Source organism: Cavia porcellus, unplaced genomic scaffold (genome assembly GCF_034190915.1).
Source record: "Cavia porcellus strain 051 isolate PalLab524CR breed Dunkin Hartley unplaced genomic scaffold, mCavPor4.1 scaffold_6, whole genome shotgun sequence".
Lineage (NCBI taxonomy): Eukaryota > Metazoa > Chordata > Mammalia > Rodentia > Caviidae > Cavia > Cavia porcellus.
In genome coordinates this window covers 9,745,472-9,757,785 of record NW_026947489.1, presented here as the reverse complement: position 1 = coordinate 9,757,785, position 12,314 = coordinate 9,745,472, and the positions used below count along the sequence as shown (strand labels likewise).

General features: G+C 47.4%; 1 protein-coding gene across 3 annotated transcripts in view; it reads right to left on the bottom strand.

Moving 5' to 3' along the window:
- The window catches only part of Adamts17 (ADAM metallopeptidase with thrombospondin type 1 motif 17), a 327,254-nt gene that overhangs the window by 197,124 nt on the left and 117,816 nt on the right, over positions 1-12,314 (bottom strand). For all 3 annotated transcript variants that reach the window (XM_063249924.1, XM_063249925.1, XM_063249927.1), the window contains exon 8: positions 3,775-3,880. In XM_063249924.1, the coding sequence (XP_063105994.1) occupies positions 3,775-3,880 (106 nt within the window). The remainder of the gene's footprint in view (positions 1-3,774; positions 3,881-12,314) is intronic.

Below are 12,314 nucleotides of genomic sequence, written 5' to 3'. Positions count from 1 at the left end.
CGCAATCTAAAATTCCAACAGATGTCCGCTACCCAGTCATTTTAACATCACACAAAAGTCACGACAACTCCTTCCTTCACCCACAAAGGTGCCCTTGACTTTCACTTTGCTTTTCCTTCTGAGTGGTCAGCAGATGTGGGCATCTGTCCCTCTTCAGGGACAAGCTCCAAAAACCAATCCGGGGGAGCCCAGTCAGTCAGGGCCTGCTTGAGGGAAACAAAACATTTGCTTATAGCTTCCTGTCTTTCTCTAAAACCAAATTTTGATCAGCTCTCTGGATGCCAGCCTCCTCCCCCAGGCAGCCTGTCTGGCTTCTTGAGGGAAAAAGCCTAAGAGTTCTTCCTCTCAAGGAACTGCTCCCTTTCAGGAACCCCACTCTGAAAAACAGCATCCGAGGTCCGAGAGGCCCAGCATAGCCATCTTCCACGTCTAGACACTAACACTTTCCAGCGGTCCCCGCAGGATGAAAAAGGGTGACACAGGACACGGGCACAGCACACCTGAGAGGCAAGTGTCCCACGCGATCCCCATAAGACAGGGAGGCAGCCGCCTTCCTTCCCTTCACACAGGACCTAAAGGCAACACAGCTGCAAACCAGGGTAGTCTGTCATAGCCAGATGGCCAACAGGTCACAGACAGGTATTTAAAACCTCCAAGCGCTCTCAGCCTGGCTGAGATGCGTGGTCAGTTCGCCCCCCCCAAGGGGCCACATGGTCAGCCCCTCCCCAGGCCTTCATCATCCGGGCTCTGCAGCCCCTTCAGCTCCCATCTGCAGCCAGGCCGAAGTCTCCTCCAGCCTCCTCTTCCTCAGTCAGGGCAGCACGTCAGAAAGCTGCCAGGCTCACATGTGGTACTTTAGCACCTTTGGGTGACACATTCACTCTCTGGGCCACTAGCATTCCCCAGTCAGCAGGGTTCCCCCAGTCAGCAGGTCCCAGGTGGTGTCTGGATATCTCTGAAGCTGTCTTCTTATCACCTGGTACAATCTGGATTCTTATTTTAATGAGCCTATTTTGCATATGTATGCGTAATCACAATCATGCTATGCAGAGAGTGTAACTTTTTTTTAAAAAATGCTGGTTTCCTAACCTGCAGAGTAAAAGGTAATTCCTACCTCACAAGACTGACTAAGCAGTACAATAGGAACTAACATATTGCCTGCCACATAGGAGGCGCTCAGTAAGTCAGATGATTCAACTTAAACATCATTAGTAAGTTATTAATTCATGCTCAAAGCAAAACTACTGATATAACCATGGCAGGAATTTTTAATTTTGTTTATAGTTTGAATGTATTTGATTGTAAATTTGATCAAAGCCCGTCTATGCTATCGAACAATTTGTTTCAACTATTCAAAATAAATATTCATAAAGAGAAATGCTATGAAGAGAAAGGGAGGAAAATATAATTTCAGGATGTAAATGACTTAATTGCTAAAAATGAGCCTTATTTTAGCTTCATGTTTTCTGATAGCCAAGGCAGAAAGAAAAGCAGGTGAATTCATGGGGCTCCGTGTTTGATAAACAGCTCACATTGAGAAGCTTTCTCCTGACATTCAGATCTGAGGGGTGTGCTCAAAGGGCGCTGGACAGCACAGCCTGGACACCACGGTCACCTGGGGGCAGAGGCTCTCCCCTCCCCAATGATATTCCATTGGTATTGATGGTGAAGGACCCGCAGGCCAGCCACCTGTGGATTTTTTTTAACTCGGAGTTAAATTACTCCGCTCTATTTCAAAACATGGGTTAGCTGTCAGGTTTTGTATTTGTGAAGCAGCTTGGTGCTTGGCTTTGCTGAGTGTCCAGATCTTGTCCTACTTAAGCAGTCCACACGGTATTGCCAGGTTGCCTGAACTGTGACCAGAGAGGCCCATGGATGGGGAAGATGTGGTTTATCCCGGGGGGATCCGCTTTCCCAACGCTGTCGAGGAACATCTCCACAATACAAAATCTTCCCTGGGAAATCCATTATCACCCAACAAGGGGAGGCCCAAGTGCTGACAGGATTTATTGGCTTTGATTAACAACAAGGAGCTTGTTTGGGAGGTAATCAGAGTCTAATAGCAAAGCTACAAAGCTTCCTCCAGGAAATTCTGAGCAGACTAAAGGTACTAAAGTGCAACTGGATCTAACCATTCATCTTTGCAGACCTCCTGTGCTAACAAGCCAGGGTTTAGATCAGCACAACCAGCAGGTCATCAAAGGGAAAAGTGGCTCTCTGCATTCTTAAATGTCCAAGGAGAAAAGACCACCACACAGTGTGACCGCAAGTGGGTACAGACATGACTTCAGCACTTACCATGTTGCTGAAGGCTGTTGGCGGACATTGCAATTCAAGTGATTGTACCTCAAATCGTTTTACATTTACTATTCAAATACCCATCACAACCTCAATGCTGGCAAATGTTTTCAGAGCTCTGCATTCTTAAAACTGAGTTGATTCTTAGATACTGTAGTCCTTTGACAGTAGAAGATGCCTCTCAAAGTCATTTTCACAGCTTGGAGATGTTAATATACATGTGATGGCCCTTAATTTGAAAACAGGAGGGACAAAGTATTTCCAGCAATATTTAAAAAGTACTGTCATGATGAAATAATGGCATGAAGACAGCTACTCACCTGGCATTGCTAGTCCCTAGGTCAATAGATGCCCCTCGTGCTATGCACATGGCATCCATGTGTCAGTATTTGCAATCCCGGTATGCACACCATGGTACCCAAGGAGTACAAAAGAGTCAACTACAGACTCCTCCATGGGAGGGAAAAAAATTAAAAGAGGATCATTTTTTAAAAAACAAAAAAGTAAAGCCACTTATATGGTTAATTCTAGGAAAAACACAGGTGCTTTCATGCTGCTTTTTCTACCCTGGCTTTACTCTTGCAAAAGCTACACTTAACATTAAGGCCCAGATATCTTCCTGTATACATCATCAGAAGAATCTTAAAATGCCCTCCAACTAGATATTTCCACTTAATTACAATTTATACAATCCAATATCAATTTTCTCATTGTTTTGCATGCCCTGGCCTCAAATTAATTCTTTTAAGTTAAAAAATTACAAAGTCATATCACAGTATTCCCTCAGAAAAACATAAAACAGACATTCTCTCCAGGAGAAAGTGTAAACCTTCAGGCCATGGTTGGAGGGTCAGCTGGCTTTCTGTGTCTTGAGACTTCCTGCAGGTGAGTGCAACTTTGGGCCAGCCACTCAACCCCTTTAACCCTCTGTTTTCTGCCTTTAATTAAAAAGGAGGCTGGCTCAAATTCTCCTGGCATCTTTGGGCTCTGAGGTCCTAGGGTTCTTTCATCTAAAAGCATATGCAAAGGCAGTTGCTGTTTATTCTTTAAAACTGAAACACTTGAATTCTATACGCAGAAGTTTGATTATGTTGGAAACTGGCTCAAAAGAAAACAGAATCAACAACCTAAAGATAAATCCTATAATTGTGATGGTGTAGAGTGTATCAAATATCATGCTGACCCAAGAAAACAAGGAAAACAACATAAGACACCCAGAAAAAACTTATTCCCCTTACTGTGTTGGCTTGAAGAATAAACATGAACCTCAAATTAACATTTCAACACTCAAAGCCGCCTGCTCAGTAATCTCCTGGGCTCACTGCAGGCTGTGCAGGGTGACTTACTGGCCTTGGCCTGAAAGCAGAAGCAGCCAAAGCACAGAGCAGTGCTGTTACAGAACTCTGAGAACTGAAGTAAGAAACGCGTGTTCAGAGAGGAATTTAAAGAAGCAGAACATCAGGGTCTGATACTTACTTGTGGCCCAGCTCATGAGCGATGGTAAAGGCCAAATTGAGACCATTGTCTTCGGCAAGCACACATTTCCTCTTAGCACTGCACACACCTCCTAAGTAAGCAATTCCTGCAGCAGAGACACAAAACACATCCTCTTCAGAATGGGGGAGGCCCTGACCTCCTGTGGAAGTCCTCATGGTCAGCATCACACATGATCGATTGCAAGAAGGGCCAGCAGAGGGGCTGGTGCCCAGGGGGCTGGACCTGTAAGTCCAGAGCTCTTCTGGGACTGATATGTGTGTGTGATGCCTTTGCATGCACCTTATAACAACAGCAGCCATGAACATCCACCCAACACTGAAGACTCGTGTTGAATGGGTTACGCACATTGCCTAATTTAATCTTCATGACTAAGAATGAGGGAAACAGATCCAGAGAGGAAAGTTAACTTTCCCAAGATCGGCTTGGTCTGCTGGATCCCAGCAGCCTGCACTAGCAGGGCTGAGGCCAGCAAAGAAAAGTGTCCATGTGCCAAGTTTAAGGGGGCACTTCCTGTTAGAGGCAGATCCTGTATCTTGTATACCCCCCAAGGAGGAGAGCTTCCTTAAGTTTTGCACCCTGGGCACCTTGTGGCTCAACCCAGAGCTGGCCCTATAAAGATCGATGCTGTTCTCAGGAGCTCTTAGGATGTGAGCTTGGATGCTGGCTGGGGACGACAGAGCGGCCCCAGGTGTGCTGTGCTGCACATTCTGGATGCTTCCTCATCCTCCACAGAGACAGTAGGCTGGAGCCAGGGAAGAGACAACAGTGGGAGAGTGAGGGCCTCCAAAGTCACGGGTGACGCGCAGACCAGCATACCCATGTGCATACATACTCGCACCTGTGGCCCTCACCTGAAACAGGAAGACCAAGCACACACCAGGAGGAAGCCAGGCAGCGCAGGGAGAGGTGTGAGCCAGAGGTTGCACACAGAGGCCTGCAGGCACTGAACTGCTGAACAGTGGTGGCCAGCGATGGAGCAGGGATGGGAGTTTTCCAGGACGGAACAATGCTTCTTTTGGAGGAATGTATGTGAACAGCAAGGCCATCTTTAGAATGCCAGGCAAGGTGGGGAGTAGCTCCCTGGCCACACATCCAGAGGCTGGCTCTCCAGAGCACCCACTGCCCATGCAGCTCTTTACACTTTTGTTTCTGCACTCAGGACAGATGTCCCTCACGCCAGTGTCCCTGGGAAACTACCCTTTGCTACTGAGTCTACTCTTTCGTGAGCCTCCCCCAGTAACTCCTGGGAGACAGATAGGCCAGTAGGTATAGGGTGGCTAGGAGACAGTGCCTTGGTGGCCTTCCCTGTGCGGTCCCACCAGATGTAGCTCTGCTAGCAAACTGCTGTGCAGCTGGAGCCAACCATGCACAGATGGAGTTCAACCCAGCTGCACTCTGCCCGCCAGCTCCATGCCATGGATGAGCTGTGGGGAAGGGAAGAAGTCTCTTCAATGCAGGTGCTGTCCACCTGCCAAGCTACATGTACCTCAACCCAAGGGCTCCTTCCGCTAACTTGCAGGAGTTAAACTCTGATAAAGAGTTGGGAGAACAGTACGGGGAAGTACTGTATTATAAAGGACATTTCCTCCCTAAGCCAATACCCTCCTTGTTGACACTGAATCCAACTAATCCCCCATGCATGAAGCCAATCTTTAGCACTGCTTTTCTGTAACTGCCACCTGCTACAGATGGTCACTCTTATCTTCTTTCAAGGGAGCAACAGAGAGAGAGTGCATCATCTGAGTGGGTTCCATAAAAATAAAGCTCTAGCTGGGGTGTAGCACTTGCTAGCATGTGTGTGGTACGTGAGGCCCTGGGCAGCATCTCCAGTACAAAACCAAACAACCCCAACCACAATGAAACAGATGCAGAGCTCATCCACATGCAGGGCACATGCTCCATCAAGTACAGCAGAGCTCGCTTGGCTGGCTCTGGAGGTTTGGTTTGGAGCTATGAGCAGGCAACACGGCTTACAGTTTATACAACCACACACAGAGTGCAGTTAACTGTGTCTATTTTTATATGGAAGCATGCAACATGGTTGGCCAATAAGGAGAAATAAAGAGGAAGAGGAAAAGGAAGGGAAGGAGGAAGAAGAAGAAAATGATGAAGAGGAGGAAACAGCACCAGCAAACAAAAGAATGAAGAAAAGAAATCAAATTTTATTGGATTTGAGGCACTTTTTTTGCAGGTGGATACCATAATCCATCAATGCAGACCACTGGAAGGAACCAAATGATAACGACAAAGAATGCACTTTGGCTTCTCAGTGCCTGTAGGGCCACTGTTTAAACATGCTTTGTGGATTGCTGCTGAAAGCCCACCGGTGAGTAGGTGGAACATCACCACATAGCCTTCACAGTTTGCACACACCTGCACACACACTCAGACACACATTTGCTGTGCCTCCCCCAGCCCAGGTCACAGCCTCTCTGGGTCAGTGAATCAGTTATAAACAATCAGATGTACGTGCCCCCGAGAAGCTGCACAGAGAGGAGGGAAGGGAGACACGGTAAGGTCAGATGTGCTGATCTGGCTGCCCTAGCGTGCTTATCCTGGGCTCTGCTGCTGAACCAGCAAACCGTAAATGCCACACAAACACTTCCCCAGCCTGGCAGCCCTCTGCACCAAAGCAGGAAGACCTGACTTCCCACTCTGATCAGGTAGCACACAATGCTAGGGAGCAGTGGTCTTCTGATAAGTGCGTTTGGATTTGTCCAAGGTGCAAAAGAGTTTTTAAACTAGAAAAGTTTATTTACAAAAATTGCCTTTGCACCAATGGCTCCTGCTTTTTAACAACTGATTACAATGGTGACTGGCTTCCTTATGAAACCAAGCAAGAGCAACTACATAAGAGAAAATGGTTTCTGATACAGAGCCCAAGAACAGTGTGAGCTTATGAGCAATGATATGGAAACACTTTGAATGTGCAGAACCAAGTCTGGAGAAAACCCCAGGTTGTTGTAAAAGTAGGAGCTGTCGGGGAAATAAATGGGAATCGAGCCATGGGACGTCAGCGGAAAACAAAGACACCAGTACTGAATGCCTCAACAGGGCCGTGCTGCCGGGACACAGTGCAGCCTTTCAGAGGTGGGGGAGTCTAGCGGGAGGGAATAGGTGTTTGGGGCGTGGCCCTGAAGGATTCTGTGGGACTGTGGTTGTTGCTTCTTCCTCTGTTTTTAACTTTCTGCACAGTAAGCAGTCAGTTCTGCTTCACCCTGCCCACCACGGACACTGGGTATCCATACGAGAAGCCTAAAAACACAACGGGTTCACCTGACCGGGGACTGGACGCTCTAACATCACGAGGCAAAATAAACCTTTTCTTCTTATAAACTGGTTATTTGTTACAGAAAGCTGACAAACACATCCTCCCATTATTAATGCTAAAGAAACCAAACTAGAAAAAGTCACCAAACTTCACACTGGTCCTTGTAATGAGGAAAATCTAGGGATTTTTGGTATTGATTTATTAGAAAAGGTTGCAAAAGAAGCTCTGCCAGTGTCAGTGCCGATGTGGGAGAGTCACAGACTTTTCCACCGCAGTCCTCCATCAGCGTGGGTTTCTTAAGCTCTGCAATGCTGCTTTCTAGGGCCTTCGGCTTCTGTGATTTAAAAGTGGTTAAAAACATTAATTCCATATGTTGGCATAGCTCCTTGGGATAAAGAGGAAGCAGAAAGTCAAGTGGCATCTATTGGTGTGATTCCCTGGAGGAAAGACTCCTTGTCCCTCCTTAAGGGTATTACAGGTCTCCTGTTACAGATGGGAAAACTGAGGCTCAGTAGTCAGTTACAATTAATCAGTGCCCAAAGGATGATGAAAATACAGGGTTCTCCTCTAACACCCAAATTCCTCCATGCAAACCTGGTACCTCCCTCACCAGAGCTTGGTAACCAACAACAATCAGTAACTACTGAGAATTTAAAAGATTTTTCATAAATCTTAATGTTCACTTCTGTGGAGATCTGAGTGAAACAGAGTGAATGCTTCAGGTGCTAGTCCAAATGTTTTTAAGCCTAAAGATCAGAAGATTAAAAGATAGGCCTGTAATATGAACAGCAGTTACCTCCAGGATGCGGAGAAGGAATCAAGAGATATTTCTAATTTTCTCCTTTTATTATGAAGTCAAATTAAATTAATCATGTTAGGCTTAAGCTTAGGACAGTTAATGAGCTCACTGCTATGAAAATTATTGCTGATGATGTTCCATTTATCCCAGGCGGTGCACAGCAGTCAGGGAGGCAGGAGACCAAAGCCAAAGGAAAAAGCCTTCTGGACTGGCAGTTTCAGTGTGCAGGCCGGGCAGCTGGTGGCATAGGAAGTTGATGGTTAACTAATACAAAACCAAATTGTGCTTGTGTCCTAGGCAGTGGTTTCCCCCTGTACTGCATTTCTGGCACCAACCAGGGAGTAAAACACTTTTTGAAATCTAAAATGTAGTGGGTAGAAATGGAGGGCCGTGGAGGGCTGCTCTGATGTGTGAGGGCATACCGTAGTCACTCAGAGAAGGGCACTGTGTCCACCAGCGCCCCCAGCCTGCCTTCTCAGCCTTCCCAATGGCATACAGGCCTGCTCTCTCTTCCTTTCTCTCCTTTTTCTCTGCAAAAGCACAGTTTTGGAGGAGAGATCACATGAGGACACTTAATTATTTTCTTTCTCAGTAGAAAACTGCACAGTGTAAGCTTTCAATTCATAAACTCCCAGCTGACCATTTGATCCTCTTTAGATTGAAGGAATAAACACCACCCAACTGTATAAACTTGGGCTTATCCAATAAATCACTCTGTGGGACACTTTGCAGCTGTTAGCTTTGCTGCCCATTAGTCAGACCTGCACAGGATCTCTCCACCTTGAAGTGAAGTAGTCAAGTTTCTCCTGCCCACTGTTCAAGGCCCCACCATCAGCAAGGTTACCAAGGATGCCATGCTCTCAGTGACAAGAGAGAAATTCACAGGTGTTCTCTTGGCAGTCCTGTGACTGTCAAGGCTGGCTCACTGGATGCATGAACAAGTGGCGGGAGCAGTGTGACTGTGGAAGGAGCATTTAAGGACAAACATCTTAGAGCCCAGTGTGTGCCAACTCTTGCTGCTCTTGGTAGGTAGATTATACATGTATATATGTATGTGTAAAATTTAAACTTATACATATATCTGTGTGTGCGTGTTCACATCACACACTGCTGGGGACTGAACTCAGAGCCTTATGCATTGGTAGGTGGGGTCTAAAAGGTTGCTGTGACCACTGCGTTGCTGAATACTGAGCCATTGCTCCCCGGGAAAATACAGAGTTAGGCTCCCATGAGCCCCTGTTTACATTTTTGTCCACCAATCAGCATAAGTTTGTCTGTTTAAGGGTAACTTATGTCATACGCTGTTGATTCATAGCATTGAACTCTGAGCCAGCAGCCCTGTAACTCATGCCTGGATCGGGAATTCATCCTTCCTTCTTCCTTTCCTCGTATTTTCTCCACAGGCTCATCCCTGCACTTAGAACCCTTACACAGCACAACGCTGGGGCCATTCTCAACAGTGAAATCACCAAGCAAAAGCACAAAAATGCAAAAAACGTGGCACTAAGTCCACTGTGAGCGAGTGCTTGTTTATAGTATGAGAGTTGAAACAGGAAGGCAGAGCGTGGCCTTGTTCAACCTCAGCTGGGAATGTGCCTGTCTGGTGACTCAAATTTTTCACCACTCTGCACATGGCCATGAATGACGGCCAAAACGCGCTGAGGACTCAGTCTGGAGTTGGAAGTTCAGTTTAGCAAGTAGGCAAAAACAAGTGCACAGCACAACGCGGCTGAATACTGCATAATCTTGTCTGATTAGCAGGTGAAATGAAGTCCTTATCACCAGGAGCAGTAAGAAACTTGGTTCCAAATGCCACCTGTCTTTCCTAACTCTGTGCTATCCAAACTATTTAATTCAGGTTGTTTTTGATTTTGTTTTGCTTTGTTTTGTTCTTTTTGAGATAGGGTCTCACTCTGTAATTCAAGCTGGTCTTAAACTCACTATGTAGCCCAGGCTAGCCTAGAACTCACAGTGACCCTCCTGCCTCGGCCTCCCAAGGCTGGCATGCACCACCATGCCCAGCTCTCCTCTGCAGTTCTGCTTCTGCGTTCTTTGAGGTCAGTGTTTCCTGAGGCCACTACCTTCAGGGCAACACTGAGGAGCTGAAAAATTAGCAACTCATTTGAGGATAAATGAAGCAGTCAGTGGGCCAAAGGTAGCTTTTCAAAGTCTGATCACAAAAAGACACATTGACAATTGCAAAACTTAATACAACTTAGGGTAATCACAACAGTGCGATCCTGGCATAAGGATATGCACACAGATCAATGAGACAGCACTGAGAGTCCTGCTGGGAATAAACTTTCACATCAACCATCAGAAGATTGTTGACAACTGGCAAAACCATTAAATGGGCCAACTAGGGTCTTTTCAATGGAAGGTGCTAGGAATCTGGATATCTAGACGCGAAAGAAGACTGAACCCCTACAACTCACACCACATGCAAGCCAAAGTTAAAATGAGTCGAACACCTAAATATAAGCCCTGAAGTTATAGAACTCTCAGAAGAAAACAAACAAGTTTCTGATCTTAGAACAGGCAAACACAGATAACACCCAAACCATAAATCAATGGGGAAAAAAATCCCCAACTTCCTGCCACAGGAGGACTATCTGGGGAAGGGTGCCACCTCATTTTCAGCTGCCACGCCAAGCAGTGAATATGCCAGCGCATTCTCCAGGGAAGCATCCCGGTTTCCCCATCTGCACTGTGCCTTCCTGCTAACCAGTGCCGCCTAGCAGCTGTGGCAGCTCAGGCTAACTTGGTTAGACCTTCTGTGTGCTCCAGTGCCACTTAAACTGCTTCTGGGCATAGGGTCCTTAGTTACAAATCCGAGTAAGGACAGACAACCGTCCTGGGCCTCACCCTCTAACCAGTGCTATTTACAAGGTCCCACCTTAGGACATAAATGCCCGCAGCATGGGTTTCCCAGGTGCATCCAGGCCCCTGGGCTTTGGGAGGAGACGCTGTCCCTGAGGAGAGAATCACATGACAAGTCCCCATACAGGATCTGAAGGTCTCTGTGCTGGCATGATGGCTCCTACAAGTCAAGATTGTTGATGAGGTAAGGGAGTTAAGTGTAAATAGAAGAGTGAATTTCCCGTAGGATTTATAAGCTGAAAGCAAAGAAGTTTATCCCAACAGTGTGCTACATTGTACAGAAATCAAAACAGGCCAGGAAAGGGGAAGGAAAGAGAAATAAATAGCTGTTGATATTCCATGGGCCACACCAACTGGAGCCAAGCACTGGGAGATGTCATGCAGATTTCCCACCCTCCAGACAAGACGGCTCTTGTGTCCAGGGGAAACATCAGATGGGAGGGGACCTCTGGGAAACCCACAGCACATTCCTCACATGACCAATGGCTCTCCTTAAAGAAACCCCGAAGGCCCCGGTGCTTGTGGAATTGGCTCTGCCTGGCAGTGCCGCCCACAGCAGGTTCTCCTTGGGTCACGGAGGAGCCTCGACAGTCTCTCATGGCGACCAACACTTCATCAAGTGTTTCCTGACTGCCTGCCCACGATGGGCCTCCAGCCAGGCGCAGCCTCTAAGCCGAGCAACACCAGCGCAGTCCCCAGGGGAAATCACCCCAGAGCATCACCCAGTAAAAAGTCGAGGAGGAAGGGGGAGAGGTGAGAGGAGGTGTTCTCAGCCAAGCCTGAGAGCCTGAAGGCTCTAAAACACGACCGCTCCAGGGACGCAGTGCAGATGCAACCTCTCTAGAGAGAGGACACATGCAGAGGCAGCTGCACACTGACTGCCACACTGCTTGCACTCCTGCTCTTTGCTCTGGCCACCTGTCACACCACAGCTGCCCCTCAGCACATTCACCCTCATTTTTGTCACTTGCAAGCACTCCCTAGGGTGCAGGACCACAGGTAGCTCCTCTGGTGAGGACTGCTTGCAGGAAGCCTCACTGGTGCTACAGGCACTATGACCTGGTCAGTCTCACTTCAAAAGATTTCTGAGCCTTTTTCATGTGAAAGCTCTGGAAAGGCACTGACACCCGCCTTCTTGCATTTGCCATTAGGAAAGGCAGACACCTGTATCAGACATCTTTCTGCTGCTGGGACAAAATACCTAAGACGTGTAACTTAAAGGAGGAAGAGTTTATTTTATCTCATGGTTTCGGAGGGTTCAGTCCATGGTGGAGCTGGCTCCAAGACATAAACATCATGAACAAAGGGCCTAGCAAAGGAAAGCACCCCAACCCCTAGGGGTAATGAAGGGAGAGATGGAGAGAGGGAGGGGGAGACAGGCAGGGAGAGAGAGGGGAGGGAAAGAGGGAGAGGGAGGGAGGGGGAGAGACAGAGAAGCCCAAGTGAGCCAGGAATACAGATGCACTAAGTGAACCACATCTCCCACCCAGGGCCACCTCCTAGTACAGTGGGCTGTGAACTCAGCAAGGGGTGAACCCAGTCACCCTCCTGATCTCCTGCTTCTGAACA